A 19946-nucleotide genomic window follows, 5' to 3' on the forward strand; every position below is an offset into this window, starting at 1 on the left:
TCAAACAACACCTCACAAACATAAAAAACAAATGCATACCTAGACTTAACGCACTTAAATCAATCACTGGAACAACATTTGGACAAAACAAAGAAACTAATATAACAATATACAAACAATGCATACGCTCAGTGATGAATTATGCGAGTCCTGCATGGGCTCCTAATCTCAGTGAGACACACCACAACACCCTTCAAATCATACAAAACAAAGCCCTAAAAACAATTACAGGCTGCACAAATACAACACCTACAGACCATTTACACCATGAAACAAAAGTCCTCAAAGTCAAGGATCACCTCGACATGAGAGGCACACACCCACACACACCAAGAAACATTAAAACTACACCCAAAGACCTTTATTATGCACAGATACTCTCTTCTCTTCCTCCGCAACCACCAAATACCAGCCTCCGGAAACATATTCATAATCATATCACTCACCGCTCCATTAACCCCTTCCATACGGTGCCGCATAAGTAGGCGTCATGGGGAGCGAGTGTATTCGCGAGGCTGCCATATCGGCGTCTTGATTATATTTATTGTAGTCGCCCCTCCATAATGACATTCTTTCTAATTCTTTTGTAATCGCATTTTCTATGGTTATCAAAATTCACGGGTGAAGAGAGAACGATCGATATAAGCGGTGACTATATTTTATGATGCGAGTATTATTACGACACGTCGTACGGCTGGCATTGGCTGCTGCCACCGAGATCTAAGTCCATGACGCCTACGTGTGCGGCACCGTATGGAAGGGGTTAACACACTGAAAGACAACACACTGCTGCATGCCAGACCCCCTGATATCCACCCTTCTGAATCCTCTCTCCCACGAAAGGACAGAGTCCACTTGGCCAGACTGCGATGCGGTCACCACCCAGCACTTCTAAGCTACCAGAAGAGGCTGGACGACCGTGTTGTGAACAGCTGCCCAGGATGTAACACTTCACCCCATACCATACAACACATAATGGAAGACTGCATTATACACAATCATGCACGCAAACAACACAACATACACTCTATAAAGGATTTGTGGGAAAACCCAGTTTCGGCTGTGGCCTTCCTTGGGGAGACGGGACTGCTCGGACAGACAGTCTAGGGAACAACAACAACAACAACTAGTTAAATACACACACATTGGACTAACAGCAAAGATTGGAACTCCGGAAAGAAACACAATTTTCGTGGATTACAGTGATGACAGAGTACCTGTGTTGTATTAATAAGGAAGGGGAAAGCACGTGGTGTAGTGGGCAGGTGAAGAAAAAGGAGAAAGGGAGACATTATTGAGGAAAATGGAAGGTAATGTGGAAGGGGATGAACGGGCCCCGGACCTCAGAAGGGGTGTCAACAAAAGGTGTGCAGAACACACAAGGTAGGACAGGGGAGCAGAGGTATCAAAAGCAGAAATATAGATAATAGTAGCTCAATGGAAAGAGAAGATAACTACTTTTATGGATTTAATGAGGGATGAGATGACAACCTCCCCCAACTAGTAAATCTAGAGGAGAAACTGAAAAAAATGAACGAAGCATGTGAGGTTAGGTTTAACCGTTTAACAGTAGTAACACAAAGAGTTGATAAACTGGAAGAACTAAAGGAGAATCAAAACCTAACTAAAGAAATAGAAGAATTAAAAAGACAGTTAAGAGAAGTAAAGGATGAGAATGAGGAATTAAAGAGGAATAATAAAGAGAATAAAGAGTCCATAGCAAAAGAGGTAAGTGGTTGGAAAAAAAGTACAAGAGAACAAAATTGAATTTAGAGATATAGTGAAACAATAGATGAAAGAACAAGCTAAGAACACAGTTATTAAAGTGATGAGGGAGAAGGAGAATATAGTAAGAGACTTAGGAGATAAAAAGAAATATATAATTATATCAGGGATGGAAGAAAAGCATAATCCAAATAGGAATACAAGAGTAAAGGAGAAGGAAAAGGTAAATAAGATATTAGAAGTAGTTCTGGAAGATGAACCAGAAACAGGGAAAGAAATTGAAGAAATATATTGACTAGGGAAATACAATACAGATAAGACCAGACCAGTTAAGGTTAAATTCAGGTCACAAATGACAGCAGAGAATATCTTGGCAAAAACAGGGAAACTAGCAAAAAGTGATCAGTATCAACAGGTATGGATAATAAGATGAATAAAGAGGAAAGAGAGGATGAGAAAGCAAAAAGACTAGAAGCTAAGGGGAAAAAATGAGAACTGAACAGTGTCAGACAAAGAAAAATTCTATTGGAGAGTAGTGGATATGAAAGTGAGGAAATGGTTCATAGCAGAGAAAAATGGAAGGGAAACAGAAAACAGAGTGGAAGTAGCAGAAAATTAAAAGTGTCTTACACAAATGTAGATGGCCTAATAACAGGCTTGAATGATTACCTGAAGGAAAAAGAACCAGACATTGGAATTGTAGAGACAAAATTGAAAGGTTCACAACCACCCAACAGTGTAGGACATGGTGCATATAATTATTGGATCAGAAACAGAGGTAAAACAAGGTGGTGGAGTTGTGTTCCTGACTAAGAAAGATAAAATGTGAGGAATGTCACATATGGAAAAAATAGAGTTGAGATGATTATGATGGAAGTGGAGGACAGGGATGGGAAAAGCAGGAAGTTTGTGGTAAATTATATGCCTCCTAAGACAGCTTCATGGGAAGAGAGAGAACACAAAAATATGTAAGAAGACACAAGGGTAACACTAAATAAGGTAATGGAAGATGGAGGAAGAATAGTTATAATGGGTGACTTTAATTGTAAAGAAATCTGCTGGGAAGAGATGACAGTGAAGGGTGGAGATGACCTATGGGGAAATTTACTACTTGATATGATTATAGAACATACAATGATGCAATGAATACAAGAGAATACTAGGTATAGAAACGAGGAAGAACCATTGAGACTGGACCTAATAATCACATCAGAAACTGAAATAGTGGACAAGATTGAATATAAGACGCCAATAAGTAAAAGTGACCACACATTGGTTGAACTGGAACTAAATGAGGAAAAATATATGGAAAAACAAATTTTGATAAAATAAGAGAATTCTTTAAAAAAGCAGACTGGGAAAGGATACACAAGGAGGAAACAACAGTGGAAGAGAAATGGAATATTTTGACAAAAAATTATAAAGGAGTGGAAAAGTATGTTCCACGACAAAAACAAAAGGATATGTAAAGTGTTGGTACAACAAAAGATGCAGGGAGTTATAAGACAAAAGGTATAATGCTTGGATAAAATGGAAGAAAGACGAAAGACCTGAAAAATGGAAAATATATACTAGTTAAAGAAATGAATATGTGCAAGTGTGCAGAGAAGAAAAGAAAAAATATAGAAAAGATATAGAAAAATGTAAAGATCAACCAAAACTATTTTATAGATTTATAAACAATGACCTGAAAAACAAACAAGAATTAGAGAAACTACGACAAGGAGGAGTTGAATACACAGAGGAAATAGAAATGACAGAAATTATGAACAAGCATTTTAAATCGGTGTTCACAAGGGAGAACATACAACTTAGAGATGTTGAGTATCAAGGAAAGAAATAATGAATCACTTGAGTAATCTCGATGTCAGGAAATCACATGTACAATGCATACATATACCAAAGGCTTTTTCCCCCTTGGTATGGAAGGCAGATGTGGAGGGAGTGAACATGAGGGGACGTCCTAGGATGAGGTGGATGGATGGGGTGAAGGGGGTTTTGGGGAAGAGGGGAATATGTTGGGGAAGGACGGGAGAGGACAGAAGACAGGGGTGAATGGAAAATGGTTGTATATGGATGTTTGTGATGCACGAGGTGGAATGGACGGGGATGGGGGGTGAAGTAGTTTGTGTGAGCAAAATTTGACGCAGCCCGAAGGGATTTCTCCCCGTCTTCTCCTTTTATGCAATGGGGGGATGGAGAGGGGGGGTCACCGATTTAATGAAGCGGCCTTGCTGTGGATGTGCTGTGTCTTGTGACACTGCTTCTGACCCAGGGCAGTGGACAAGGTACAGGGATGACCCATCATCCAGGAGGTGCTAAGATAAGAGGGAGAGTGGCGGGGTGTGGAGTGTATTCAGGGATGGAATGGGTGGGAATTATTTTGTGCCTTTTCCTTTTTGGCTACCTCCCTTGTAAGTGGGAAAAAGCCTTGGTATATGTATGTATGTACAAGGGAGGTAGCCAAAAAACAAAGGCATCTTTTCCAGGGCAGTGGACAAGATGCAGGGATGACCCATCATCCAGGAGGTGCCAAGATAAGAGGGAGGGTAGAGGGTGGAGGGGAGTGGAGTGTATAAGGAATGGAATGGGTGGGAATGGTTTTTATGCCTTTGTTTTTTGGCTACCTCCCTTTTAAGGGGGAAAAAGCCTTTGGTATATGTATTTACCTAGTTGTTTTAAATTCTTGAATAGTATTTGCACACACAGTTTCTTTATCTAAGTCATTCCAGATATCCAGTACTCTGTGTGGAAAACTATTCTTTTTCTGATCTCTTCTATAGTTATCCTTTTTGAGTTCTTTTCATGACCTCTTGTTTTTCCATTGTCATTTTTTAGTAAATCATTCCTATCAAGGATTTCCATTCCTTTCATGATTCTAAATACAGTCAGTAGATCACCTCTTTCTCTTCTCTGCTCCAGTGTTGGTAGTTCCAATTTCAATCATCTTTGTTCGTATGTTAATTTGGAAAGAGCCGGTGCCAACTTTGTTGTTGCTCTCTGTATTCTTTCTAGTTTCCTCATATTCTTTTTAGTACTGGGTGTCCATAATGATGCTGTGTATTCCAGTTTTGGTCTAATCAATGTAACTAATTTTTTTTTTAAATCATTTCATCCAAGTAATCAAAAGCCATTTTCATTGACCTTAATAGGTTGAAGGTTTCTCTGACTGTTTTGTTTATATGTTTATCCAGTGTCATGTCTTTGCTGATTATTACTGCAAGGTCCCTACCGAGTGCACTTTTTTGATTTCTTCTTCACCAATTTTATAATTTTTTGAAATTCTATTTTTACTTTTTCCAAACTTCATTATGCTACACTTCTTGATATTGAAGTTCACTTCCCACTTTGAGTCCATTTCCAGATTTTGTCCAGGTCTGATTGTAATGAATCACAGTCCTCTTCAGTTCTTACTTTCTTCAATATTTTTGCGTCATCTGTGAAGAAATTCATATAACATTCAACACCTTCATCCATGTCGTTTAATTATATGGCAAACATAATTGGAGCCAGCACCAACCCTTGTGGAACACCACTCATCATTTCTTCCCATTTCGAATATTTGTCTCTAACTACTACCCTCATTTTTCTCCCAGTCAGGAAGTCTTTCATCCATTCTAATAATTTACCTGTGATGCCACCTATTGATTCTAATTTTCTTATTAATTTCTTGTGTGGTACTTTGTCAAATGCCTTTTGTAGGTCAAGATAGGCACAGTCTGCCCATCCATCCCTCTCTTCTATTATATCTATTAGCCTCAAGTAGAAGCAGATCAGGTTTGTTGTACATGATCTTGTATAAATCCAAATTGGTTTGGGTTTAGTATAAGAGGGTCTGGGAGTTTTCCGACCAGCACCCTAAGGTTTGGGTCTTTTAATGTGCGTGGATTTGGTACAGATGAGAGTAAAAGGGAAGAGATAAGTAGTATGTTTGTGAGAAGAAAGATGGATGTGTTGGCTTTGAGTGAAACTAAGCTGAAAGGGAAGGGCGAGTGTAAGTTTGGGAGTGTAAGTGGGAGGTTATCAGGAGTGAAGAGAGGGCGAGGGAGAGAAGGGGTGTCTATACTAGTAAGTGAAGAGATAGGTAAACATGTAGTGGAGTGGAAGGAGGTTTCCTCAAGGATAATGTGGATGAAGGTGAAACTGGGAAAGGAGATGTGCATATGGACCTGGCAGTGAGAAGAGCGTAGAAGAAAGGGAGGCTTTTTGGATAGATTTAAATGAGTGCATAGAGGATTTAGGGAGAAATATCAATGTAATAGTACTGGGAGACCTTAATGCTAGGGTAGGAAATGATCCAATTGATGAAGTGGTTGGGAAATGTGGAGTTCCAGGAAAGAATTGTAGTGGAGAATTGATGGTGGAAATGTGTCTAGAAAGAGAGTTGATGATAGCAAATACAGTGTTTCGGAAGAAAGTCAAGCATAAGTACACATGGGAGAGGGTAGTGGAGGGAAGGGTGGTAGATAGAGCGTTAATTGACTATGTAGTGGTAAATAGGATTATGATAGGAAGAGTTAAGGATGTACATGTGCTAAGGGGAGAGGGTAGGGGAATATCAGATAATTTTTTGGTGGAAGGTAAGTTGAGAGTGGAGGATAGATGGAGGAAGAGGAAAGGGACAAAAGGTAGGGAGGTGCTTAGAGTGAACACTTTAAATGAAAAGGAGAAGGAGTACAAGAAGAAGCTGAAGGAGTAGTGGGAGGGAGTGAAGGATAGAGTAGAGCTAGGTGTGGAGGAGGAATGGGGATGGTTCAAGGAGGGAGTCACAAAATGTGCAAAGATGGTGTGTGGAACAAGAAGGACAGGAGGAAATAGAAGAAAGGGTAGTGAATGGTGGGATGAGGAAACAAAGAAGGTTGTAGAAGAGAAGAAGCGAGCTTTCACAGATTGGTTACAAAATAGGACAAGGGAGTCATATGAGAGGTACAAAGAAAAGAAAAGAGAAGTAAAGCAAAAGGTAAAGGAGGCAAAGAGGAGAGCAGATGTGAAATGGGGTAAGAGTATGACAGAAAATTTTGAAAGTAATAAAAAGATGTTTTGGAAAGAAATTAAGAGAGGAAGAGGAGACGAATCAAGTAGAGAAGAAAAGGTAAAAGGTGCAGATGGAGGGATGATGATGGAAGAGAGGGCAGTGAGGGGAAGATGGGCAGAATATTTTAGGGAGTTGCTAAATGTGAAGGAGGATAGGGAGGGAAAGATAGCTGCAGTGGGAAATGCTAAGAAAATGAGAGTGATGAGTGAGGAAAATGGAGGAGAAATAAGTAAGGATGAAGTGAAGGCAGTTGTTAAGATGATGAAAGCAGGTAAGGCACCTGGTCTGGATAGGTGCCATGCAGAATGTCTAAAAAAAAGGAGGTACAGTGATGGTGGACTGGCTGGTGAGGTTATTTAATGTTTGCTGGAGAGAGGGTAGAGTGCCTGTATAATTCCACTTTACAAGGGAAAAGGGGACAAGTGTGAATGTAGTAGTTTCAGAGGGATTAGCTTGTTAAGTGTAGTTGGGAAGGCTTATGGGAGGATCTTGATTGAGAGGATTAGGAGAGGAACAGAGGGAGTAATTGGTGAGGAACAGTGTGGATTTAGGAAGGGGAGAGGTTGTGTAGATCAGATTTTTGTGGTAAGACAGATATGTGAGAAAGCTATAGGAAAGGGGAAGGATGTTTTTTGGGCCTATATGGACCTGGAAAAGGCTTATGATAGGGTAGACAGAAAGGCACTGTGGGAGGTTTTGCGGATATACAGGTTAGAAGGAAAGCTTCTAGGAGCTGTCAAGAGTTTTTATGAGAGTAGTAGAGCTTGTGTCAGGATTAGAAATGGAGAGAGTGAGTGGTTCGAGTTAAAGGTGGGACTTCGTCAAGGATATGTTATGTCGCCCTGGCTGTTCAACTTATACATGGATGGGGTAGTGCGAGAGGTAAATGCAAGGGTGGTGGGTCAGGGATTGGAGATGGTTAAAGAAAATGAAGAAAAGTGGGAGGTGAGCCAGCTGTTGTTTGCGGACGACACTGCGCTTGTGGCAGGATCGGAGGAGGGATTGAGGAAGTTGGTGACAGAGTTTGGGAGAGTGTGTGATAGAAGAAAGCTAAAGCTAAATGTGGGTAAAAGTATGGTGATGAGATGTACAAGAGGTGAAAGTGGCAGTAGTCTGGAAGTGAGCATTAAGGGAGAGTGACTGGAGGAAGTGGATAGTTTTAGATACTTGGGTGCAAATGTGGCAGGAAAAGGTGGAGTGAAGGTGGAGGTAGAATGTAGATTGAGAGAAGCGAGTAAATGCCTTGGTGGATTAAAGAGTGTAATGAGGAATAGACATTTGGGAATGGATGCTAAGAGGAGACTATATGAAGGAGTGATTGTGCCAACAGCACTGTATGGGGCAGAAACATGGAACATAAGAGAAGAAGAGAGAAGGAGTTTGAATGTGTTTGAGATGAGGTGTCTGAGAAGTATGATGGGGGTTACTAGGCTTGATAGAGTGAGCAATGAGGAGGTGAGGAGGAGAACAGGGGTGGAAAGGGGGTTGGGAGATAGGGTTGATGAAAGAGTATTAGGATGGTTTGGACACATGGAAAGAATGAGTGAAGAAAGACTAGTAAAAGAGGTATGGAAGGGAGATGTGGAGTGAGTGAACATGAGGGGACGTCCTAGGATGAGGTGGATGTATGGGGTGAAGGGGGCTTTGGGGAAGAGGGGAATGTCTGTTGAGGAAGGACGGGAGAGGACAGAAGACAGGAGTGAATGGAGAATGGTTGTATATGGATGATGTTGCGATGCATGAGGTGGAATGGGGGGTGAGGTAGTATGTGTGAGCTTTTTTTGACGCAGCCCGAAGGGATTTCTCCCCATCTCCTTTATGCATGGGGGGACGGAGAGGGGGGGTCGCCGATTTAATGAAGCGGCCTTGCTGTGGATGTGCTGTGTCTTGTGACACTGCTTCTGACCCAGGGCAATGTACAAGGTGCAGGGATGACCCGTCATCCGGGAGGTGCTAAGATGAGAGGGAGGGTGGAGGGGTGTGGAGTGTATTCAGGGATGGAATGGGTAGGATTGATTTTATGCCTTTTCCGTTTTGGCTACCTCCCTTGTAAGGGGGGAAAAGCCTTGGTATATGTATGTATGTTTAACCCATCTACTTTTGATCACTTTTCACATATTTTAGGTACTGTGGTTGTTAGGGAGACTGATATGGAGTTAGTTGGATTTTCCTTGTTTCCTCCTTTATATATTGGTACAATGTTTGCATTTTTCCAGAGTTGTGGTACCCTTCCTTCTTTGAGCGAACATGTGATTATAGTGTGTATTTTATCTGTTAATTCTTCTACGCATTCTTTCAGTATCCACTTTATAATTCCATCCAGACCATGCGATTTTCTGACATCAAGGTTTTTTATTTGGTCGCTGATTTCCTTCTTTGTTACAATTATTTCCTTCGGGGGGGGGGGGGGATTTCCGTCTGTCTATTCCCTCACAGTTAGGTGTGTTCTCAACTGTATGTATGTATGTATCCTCTGCGAATTAAGTTTTACTTTGAGAGGTCTATTCTTCTCTTCAGAATATTTGGAACATACTAGATGAAGCAATAGTGTGTGTAAAAACAATGCAAAAATTTAAGAGCAAATTAGATATGGTGAGATACAGAGACAGGACACCATGAGCATAGCTTCCCTTCCCATAAGATACAGCTAGTTAAACACACATACACACCTACCAGGCCCTCCTCTAGATCTCATTGGGAGGAAATTGGACTTTTGTCTGTTTTGTATAAGTAGGGCTGTTTATCTGTCACCAAGGAGAACAGACACCTGTTGTCAGTTCTTCTTGTATGGTGGAAGTGAAGTTGAAGTTGATATAGCAAGATCTTAGGCCTAGTCAGAAGACCCTTAAGGCTGTACCATACCTTAAGGTTGAGGTGAGGGGGTTGACAGGTTTTGAAAATGAGCAACATGGAGATGATTCTTTCAGCTGTTCATCTTTTAGGACCATCACTAGTCCCACACTGACATTTAACTCAGGAATACATTGTTATTTTGCATTTTATTTCATGTTGTTTGAGTTTCAAATAATTTTTTGATAGTAAAGAATGATGACATGGCTTCCATCAATGCATACATATATATGGTTACTGTATTTTCAGCGTTCGCCTCTGGGACTGTCAAACAATGACTGTATCTCGAGTGTTTAGTCCTGCACATCCTGATATCATCACAGGTGTTTCAGGCCACCCCAAGGATGACTCACTCTTCCTTTCTTCAGGTGGTGATGGGAATGTGCTCATGTGGGATCTACGATGTGAAAAACCAGCATCTTGTAAGTGTATGGTGAATTGTTTCTCAGCATTAGCCTGATAATTGTTGTTATTACAGCGATGAAGTGCAATCTTTACATGGTAGAAAGAGAATAAGATGGATGGGCAACCCTTGCCACATGTGCAAAACCTTGCACATTTTCAACTTTTTTTCCAGTATGCAAAACCCAGAGTTCACCTTAACCTCTTCAGTACGGGCCAAAATCTCGCGGGCAGCATTACCTGCCAGACGTATGATGTGTCGTAATAATACTTGCATCATAAAATATAGTCACCGCTTATAGCGATCGTTCTCTCTTTCACCCGTGAATTTTGATAACCATAGAAAATGTGATGAAGACAGTTTAGAGAGTATGTCATTACGCAGGGGCAACTACAGTAAATATAATCAAGATGCCGATATGGCAGCCTCGCGTATCCACTTGCTCCTCATGACGCCTACGTATGCGGCACCATATGGAAGGGGTTAAAATAACAATAATAATAATAATAATATATATTATTTATATATATATATATATATATATATATATATATATATACATACATATATACAGTCAAACCTTGAAAGCCCAGACTAATTGAGGGGAAGGGTGGTCTGGTCATGCCAAACGTCCAGTCATCGAAAATATCGCCCTAACACCCGTAGATTTTCATAGCGGTATACGTATAGGTAATGTATATGGCATAGAAATACATACATACATATGCCAAGGCTTTTTCCCCCTTACAAGGGAGGTAGCCAAAAAGGGAAAGGCATAAAATCATTTCCACCCATTCCATCCCTGGATACACTCCACACCCCTCCCCCCTCTTATCTGAGCACCTCCTGGATGACGAGATCCCTGCACCTTGTCCACTGCCCTGGGTCAGAAGCAGTGTCGCAAGACACAGCACATCCACAGCAAGGCCGCTTCATTAAATCAGCGACCCCCCCCTCTCCGTCCCCCCATTGCATAAAAGGAGAAGATGGGGAGAAATCCCTTCGGTCATACTACCTCACCCCCCCATCCCCCTGCCCATTCCACCTCATGCAATCACAACATCATCCATATACAACCATTCTCCATTCACCCCTGTCTTCTGTCCTCTCCCGTCCTTCCTCAACAGACATTCCCCTCTTCCCCAAAGCCCCCTTCACCCCATCCATCCACCTCATCCTAGGACGTCCCCTCATGTTCACTCCCTCCACATCTGCCTTCCATACCTCTTTCTTCACTCATTCTTTCCATGTGTCCAAACCATCCTAATATTCTTTCATCAACCCTATCTCCCAACTCCTTTTCCACCCCTGTTCTCCTCCTCACCTCCTCATTTCTCACTCCATCTAGCCTAGTAACCCCCATCATACTTCTCAGACACCTCATCTCAAACACATTCAAACTCCTCTCTTCTTCTCATATGTTCCATGTTTCTGCCCCATACAGTGCTGTTGGCACAATCACTCCTTCATACAGTCTCCTCTTAGCATCCATTCCCAAATGTCTATTCCTCATTACACTCTTTAATCCACCAAGGCATTTACTTGCTTCTCTCAATCTACATTCTACCTCCACCTTCACTCCACCTTTTCCTGCCACATTTGCACCCAAGTATCTAAAACTATCCACTTCCTCCAGTCACTCTCCCTTAATGCTCACTTCCAGACTACTGCCACTTTCACCCCTTGTACATTTCATCACCTTACTTTTACCCACATTTATCTTTAGCTTTTTTCTATCACATACTCTCCCAAACTCTGTCACCAACTTCCTCAATCCCTCCTCCGATCCTGCCACAAGCGCAGTGTCGTCCGCAAACAACAGCTGGCTCACCTCCCACTTTTCTCCATTTTCTTTAACCATCTCCAATCCCTGACCCACCACCCTTGCATTTACCTCTCACACCACCCCATCCATGTACAAGTTGAACAGCCAGGGCGACATAACACATCCCTGACGAAGTCCCACCTTTACCTCGAACCACTCACTCTCTCCATTTCTAATCCTGTCACAAGCTCTACTACAAACGTAAAAACTCTTGACAGCTCCTAAAAGCTTTCCTCCTGTCCCATATATCCGCAAAACCTCCCACAGTGCCTTTCTGTCTATCCTATCATAAGCCTTTTCCAGATCCATAAAAGCCCAAAAAACATCCCTCCCCTTTCTTATAGTTTTCTCACATATCTGTCTTACCACAAAAATCTGATCTACACAACCTCTACCCATCCTAAATCCACACTGTTCCTCACCAATTACTCCCTCTGTTCCTCTCCTAATCCTCTTAATCCAGATTCGCCCATAAGCCTTCACAGCTACACTTAATTCCTTCCATACGGTGCCGCATACATAGGCGGCATGAGGAGCAAGTGGATACGCAAGGCTGCCATATCGGTGTCTTGATTATATTTATTGTAGTTGCCCCTGCTCTCTCTCATACTCTCTAAACTGTCTTCATCACATTTTCTATGGTTATCAAAATTCACGGGTGAAAGAGAGAATGTTCGATATAAGCGGTGACTATGTGGTGCCGTCGATTGATTTAGTGTTTAACCAAGAGCACCTCCAATGGGAGTGATCAGAGATACCCACATAATAACGATTTGGGAAATAAAAAAAATCAAGGTATACGCTGCCACCACCCAATCGTCTATATGGATATATCTGACCATAAATGGAAACTGCTCCTTGTTATTCACGTCTGACTCCGTCCCCTTTCCTCAGGTCGTTCGGGGTTGGTTCTGGGTAGCGAAAAGGCCTATGCCCAAGTGGGGGTAGTAAAAGAAAATAAGCGAAGGTCTGCTATGTGTTAATTATTACACTGAAGCAAAAATATAGTAAGGAAATACAAAAGTATATTGTGGTTTTCTCCAACTAATCTATTGATCCTTACAATATGAAAAATATATGGGTATGCGAGACATTTAATAACACAGTTTTTTCTTTCTTATGGGCATCATAAGTAAGGTCACAGGCACGTGGAAAAACGTAGTTATTTACGCTCCAACCTTCCGGTCACTGTATAAGTCTACTTATAATATTGTGTCTCCCTTCAAGCACTGTGTCTACCTTCAACCCCGTATTCTTATTAGAGAACGATCACAGACGGAATTGTACTCTAAGGATTACACTCTCATAGCTAATGTATATACGCAAAGTGTTTGTGAAGTACACTCCCTTAAACCCCTTTTTCCATATCTGTTATCGGAATCATTTTTGGCATCAGATTCAAAACTTAATAATAATAATAACTATCTACCTACTATATCTGCACTATATCATTTAACTCACATATTGACATTTGTTTTCATTAATCTTACAGAACGTGTTCATACCTGTTATCGGAATCATTTTTGGCATCAGATTAAAATTTTAGCTGCGCACAAAGAGAACGAGACGGCTATGTGTTCGTATCTATGGGTAAACTACTAACCTCCCTGTTGTATTATTTCGTAAAACTTCATTTCGCTTCTCAACAGAGCCCCTAGCTGCTACAATCTCTCCCTAAACTATTTCTCTAGTGGAATCCTGAACTGAAAGTTGGGAATTTTTCCTATTACTCTTAAAATTAATGGCCTTAGCTTACGCCTCTGTCCGAACGTTTAGTGACGTCACGGGTGGGCGGAGCTACGGCGCCCCCGCTATGTTCGAGAACATTCTAATGTCGCGTCGAAACTCAGTTTAACCAAAATCAGCTGAAATATATTTGTAGCTATCTCCTATTGTATGTTCTTCTTCAATGATTATAGTAAGGCTCTTTGCCAACACATCTTGATAGGCAGACATAGAATAGAATAAATTCATGGTCTATTAAGGCTCTATTTTCTACTTTGCTTCTTGGTTGAGTAAAACCGTTACGACGTCCATAATACCCAGTCTCTCAAATCAACACTCAAATAAATAAATAGATAAATAAAACGAAATTCCAAAAATAATATCCCTTCAAAATTCCTGTCCTTACATGGCTCTACGCCCCCCCGTAAGAAAAATTCCGCAACATCACGTGAAGGATTCTATTTGGTGTGGTCCAAATCCCTCTGCAAAAGAAAAAAAAATCCATCCTGCATCAGAGAGCGATTATCCTTTTGATAGCTTGACGAGGCACTCTCTCCTCAGCACACTCGTAGGTGTACGAATCTCAGGTGACCCGGGGGTACACCAATTTACTGTGGATGTCTCCGTGGACTTTTCCATCAGTCTTCGTATTGGCTGGATTCCCCAATTGACCTCTTACATACTACTTGACTGGACATGCATAGCCGCTACGACCGAGCTAAGCCACGACTCTCTCTTGTGGATTCGCCCCATGGGTGGCACACTACTTCCCCTTCTGTGGGCTCACCTCTGGGCAATCGGCGATTGTCCACCAGGTCCTGAAGTCCTACACCCCTGTCAAGCGGGCAATTGTGAATTGAGTTGGGTTCATGATCCCAACTCGAGCTAAAGAATTTCCCCATTTTCCAATACTACTCCGAATGAAAGTGCTCGCTAACCATCGTTTGTAGTCCCTCTCCTAGGCTAATATTGACTTCTTTATCCCCCCCCCCTAAGTTGACATTTAGTTCCTTCACCTGGCTGTTGCTGAAATTTCCTTTTACAACATATGAAATATATGCATCCTTAATCCTAGGACATCTCAACCTTACACATGTATAAAAGTATAGGTGGGTTACATTTAAGCTTTTATGGTCCAATATATAGGAACATTGAGGCATCTTTGCATTAATTTGCACGAGCATTCGTTTTTCTTTGGACATATACTGGCACGATATGATCCCTACATTTCCTATTGCAGTTAACTACTGACATCTTAGCACCTTAAATCACTAGATATGGGACCAACTGGTCGGGTTGCTCCAGTTGATTTCTTCAGCATTCCTCGATGAGCCGTCTTGGTGCACGACGCATCCTTGGTGGTAGTATTTCCACTTCCGGGTCTGGGTGGAACTCTTTTGCAACAGGCTCCACCAACCACTCTTCGGAACCAAAGTAAGGTTTCACTTGAGCAGCAGCTCTCCTTGTCTCCTTTCCTGTGAAGGGATTTCTTAGTCCATATACACTATGTCCTGCTACCACCTCTACCACTGTATAGGGTCCTTCCCACTTGGGATTCAGCTTGCGGCAGGTACCCGGCATCGTAGTTTCTTTCCGGATCCATACTAAAGCTCCCACTTCCACTTTTTGCTCGCCTCTCCTGCGGTTAGCCACATTCTGGTACTCCGTTGTCATCTTGTGGTGGGTCTCTCGGATGATTCGATGAGCGATCTCTGCTTCATCTTCCGTTCCATCCACACCGGGGAGTCTGTGTCCGGCTAATCTGGGTGGATGTCTTCCGAAGAAGGCGAAGTAGGGAGTATGTCCAGTGGAGGTGTGTGTGGCTCCATTCATCTTCCTCTGACAGGCCTGCAGTAGACCCGGCCATTGGTTCGGGTGGCCCTGGCAGAGAGTTGCCAGGATGCTCTTCAATGTTCGATGCATCCGCTCCACCATTCCATTCGCTTGGGGATGGTATGGGGTAGTGTAGAGCAGGGTGATTTGCTGTTCTCCACACAACTTCTTGTAAGCCGTGTTGGTGAATTCTGCTCCATTATCTGTTATGATGCTCTCTGGGGTGCCGTAATCTGCGAAGAACTGGGTTAGGGAGTGTAGTATGTGTTGGTGGTGTTTTGTTCTCAATGGGAAAAACCTAACGAACCTACTGTAGTGATCGATTATGGTCAAAATATACCTATATCCCTGCGACCCGGATACCATATCCGTTAGGTCTATGCCTATTCTCTCCATTGCCTTTGTAGCAGGGGGAACCTCTTTGTATTGCTGTGACAACCCTTGTGTACCCTTGAACCTCTGACAAGTAATGCATTTCTTTACAAAATTACATACATCTACCTTTAAATTTGGCCAATAGAACAGCTCCTCGGCTTGTTTAATTGTTTTCTTTTGCCCTAAATGACCTGTTAACTCATGTGCATGTTTTATTGCTTCCTGAATCAAATTGTGAGGGATTATGAGTGCGTAGTGAACGCTTCCATCTGATTTCTCTCTAGCATAATATAAGATGTCGTCTATCAATGCAAACTGATCTAGGGTCGTCTTCCTTAAGCGTCTACTTGGTAATGTGCCTCCTTCTAAGTAGCTGGCTAACTCTAACCATGTGGAACTCTCTCTCTGTTTATCCTTGAAAGTGGGACTATCGTATCCCAGCCAAGTGGCTTCTGGTACTCTCGTGATCATTCTAACTGGCCTTGACAGTTGGTCGGCTACAACGTTTTCTTTCCCTTTTACATACTGGATCTCATACTGGTATTCTCTCATCTCTAGGATCCACCTATTCATGCGTGGAGACTTGGTCTTTCTTTTGAATACACTGGTTAGGGGCTGGTGATCTGTTATAATGGTGAACTTCGTCCCCCATAAGTGATGGTGAAAGTTTCTGCAAGCTAGCACTATTGCAAGTGCCTCCTTATCTGTAATTGCGTACCGCGTTTCGCATGGGTTTAACTTCTTTGAGAAATATCCTATGGGTTTAATGCCTCCTTCTGGCTGCACTTGGCTCAGTACTGCCCCCACGTGTGTGTTGCTGGCATCAGTAGTTAGTAGGAATGATTGGTCATTCCGTACTTTCGCTAGTATGGGTGCACTGGTTAGCTTCTCCTTCAGGTGCTCAAATGCCTCCTGGCGATTGCTGTTCCATACATATTCAGAATCTGACTTTGTAAGATTAGTGAGTGGTACCGCGATTTTTGCGAAATCTGGTATGTACTTCCTATAAAATCCACACATCCCTAGGAATCTCCTCACTTCCTTTACATTCTTTGGTGCTTTCATCATTAGTATGGCATCCACGTTTTTCGGTAATGGCTTACTACCTTTTGCTGATACTACATGTCCTAGAAATGTAACCTGTTTTAGTCCGAAGAGACATTTGCTTAAATTTAATTTGACTCCATTTTGTTCCAGTACTGAGAATAATTCACCTAGTCGTTTCACTAGTTCTGTGAAGGTGGGTGCCCATAGAATAAGGTCATCCAGATAATTCCTGACCCAACCTTTCCGTAACAGGGGCTTCAATACCTCAGTCATGCGCCTCGAAAATATAGCAGGAGCACAATTCAGTCCGAAAGGCAATCTTCTAAATCTATATAATGATACACCATCACTGAAGGTAGTGAGGTCTCTGCTTTCCTTGTCTAACATGACTTGGAAGTACGCATCCTTCATATCTAATGTTACATAATATTCATGACCACTGGCTTGTTCTACTAATTCATCTAGTCTTGGCAAAGGGTAGACATCTGCTGTCAGTTTTTCATTCACACGCCTATAGTCCAGGCACATCCTTTTGCTGCCATCGGGTTTGTTCACCAGGACTATTGGAGATAACCAGGCTGCCGTTGATTTCTCAATAATCCCCTTTTCCTCCATATCCGTTAGCATATCTGAGATAATTGTCTTTGCCTGTTCAGGATAACGGTATATAGGAGCTCTACTGGGCTGAGGGTTATTTACCTGTATATGAGCGGGTGGACCTTCAATTAACCCCAGATCATCGCTTCCCAGTATAAATAGCCGTTCGTGCTCTAGGATCAGTTCGTTCAGCTCTCTCTGCTCCCTGTTAGTAAGATGGTCCCAGTTTTGTTCCCTTATTTTCTCTTCCAACTTCTCTACCCTAGTACCTTCTAACTTTGCTGACTCATAATTAGGTAGTAGATCATTGTGTATTTCCCTGGTCACATTAATTCTAAGAGGGGGTATGTTCCTAGTCAGCTCATATGAACCTATTATAGTCCCTTTCTGGTACTTCAGCCTTTTCTTAGAATTGTTAACCAGTGGTACGTATATTGAACTCCCTTCGCTAACATCTACTAAATATGGGTGACCGTTATGGCTGTAACTTGCTTGGGGATACACTATAAGACATGTGCCCGGTTTTTCTCTCACTGGGACTGTTATAAATCTAGTCTGATATGGCTCTAAGAATACTGGAGCCTCCAAACCTACTTGTAAGTGATGCTTCGGATTTCCATTTAGCGTAATGGGGCTCTCTCGTACCTGTCGGACCTCCCCCCGTTGACTCTTGACGGTGTTAAATGGATACGATACCTTACCCCAGCATAGAGTTCTCTTCCTGGCGTTCCAATGATAATCTGCTTGATTCAAGATATCACATCCCAATAGTATGTCAGTAGCTAGGTATGAGTCTGGTACTATAGGAATCCATTGTGTAACTACCTTTGTATTACCCACATTAACCTTTGTTTTTATCATTCCAATTATCCTAAGCGGGTTCCCTGTGACCCCTTGTAATCTTGGAGGATTCCTCCGCAAGTTGAGTTCTCCTTCAATCATCTTAGATGCTTTCTCCGACACCAATGTGTGATCACTCCCTGTGTCTACTAATGCCCTTAGTTGCTGGCCCCCTACTTCTGTAGTGATCACCGGGGTTGATTTTCTGTTATCCAGTCATTTTGAACCTTTGGAGTTTGAGCGGTATTGGCTCTTCATCGAGGCTGGGCAATTCGGGTCTCCCCTCCTGCAACTTAGCTTTCCACAATCAAAACAATGGCCAGGGGGTGGTTTCCTCCAACAGTCTTTTAACCAATGGGAGGCTGTTTGACAGTACTGACAGTATCTGAGACGGTCGCTACCTTCTTGTGCATTCCTCCCCTTCTCCTGCTCTAACTGAACCTCTAGTTTGCGGATCCTATACATGAGTTCATCGACATCGACATCACCTCGGGTACAGCTGTTTTTCCTCTCCTTGGCATGTAACACGTTCACCGGCGAGTCCCTTTGAATCATCAAGAACTGCCTCTCGTTCTCTAATCTATTTAGGAAGTGATTAAGTGGGTACCCATCATTTAAGAATCCCTCAATCCTTTCCTTTGATCCTGTGGGTAACCCATTCCACAGCTTCCTTTTGATGGTCTGGTCCCGGTTTGGTAAGCTTTCACTTGGGATTCTCGTCTCGAGTACTGCATGATGGTACTTAAACTTATGTATGAATGTTTCTGGTGACTCTATCCAGTCATATCTCATGTTCTCTAAGTCCTGCCATGCTCGATCTAGGTTAACTTCGATGCCGAATTCCTTCTGTAGCCCCGTCTTAAAAGACTCCCATGAGTGGATGGTTCCCCTCTTTTGATTGTTGTATATGACTACGGCTAATTCCGGGCTGGCCCTACTCTTTGCAATCAGGATTCTTTCCTGGTCATCGTCGCTACATCGCTCCACCAACTCAATGAACAATTGGAACTTGGCTATGGCATCAAGTCCCCGTAACTCTTCCAACTTTAGTATGGGAATGCCGTTTGGGTCTGCGAGTATCCTTGGTTTTTCCTCCTTTATTGGGGTTTTGGGTGTGCATTGGGCATTCTGTGCCTGTATGTCTATTACGTTCCTCAACGTACCTATTATCTCTAATAGCTCTCCACTGACTCTCTGTTCATTTGTAGCACCTGTTTCTTTGCCTCCTCCTGGGTTAGATTCCCATTCAGGTCTATCTTCCATCCTCGTTCTCGTCTCTTCTTCCTCTCCCGAATTGGATTCCCATTCCGTTTTATTGTTCATTTTTACCTGACTGCCTTTAATTATGTGTAGTTCCATCAAAGCTATACACCTTAACACGTCACTTCCCCACACAATCACATCCGCTATTTCTATACTCTTAGTGACTGCCGAGGATCTATTCTGTCTCTGATTACTGTACTGCCAATCCACAGGGTACACAAGCTTTGTCTAAGTCGACACACCGATAAGTGAGCTTCAGGTTGGTTAATAGCGTAAATCCCACCGCTCGGCCACCAATAATGTGGTGCCGTCGATTGATTTAGTGTTTAACCAAGAGCACCTCCAATGGGAGTGATCAGAGATACCCACATAATAACGATTTGGGAAATAAAAAAAATCAAGGTATACGCTGCCACCACCCAATCGTC

The 19946-nt window shown here is 42.4% G+C and overlaps 1 protein-coding gene across 2 annotated transcripts in view; it reads left to right on the forward strand.

Moving 5' to 3' along the window:
• LOC143041741 (methylosome protein WDR77-like) overlaps positions 1-19946 on the forward strand; it is a 105346-nt gene that overhangs the window by 63020 nt on the left and 22380 nt on the right. For both annotated transcript variants that reach the window (XM_076213754.1, XM_076213753.1), the window contains exon 6: positions 9860-10032. In XM_076213754.1, the coding sequence (XP_076069869.1) occupies positions 9860-10032 (173 nt within the window). The remainder of the gene's footprint in view (positions 1-9859; positions 10033-19946) is intronic.

This window comes from Oratosquilla oratoria, chromosome 32 (genome assembly GCF_046742065.1).
Source record: "Oratosquilla oratoria isolate Oo_2021 chromosome 32, ASM4674206v1, whole genome shotgun sequence".
Taxonomy (NCBI): domain Eukaryota; kingdom Metazoa; phylum Arthropoda; class Malacostraca; order Stomatopoda; family Squillidae; genus Oratosquilla; species Oratosquilla oratoria.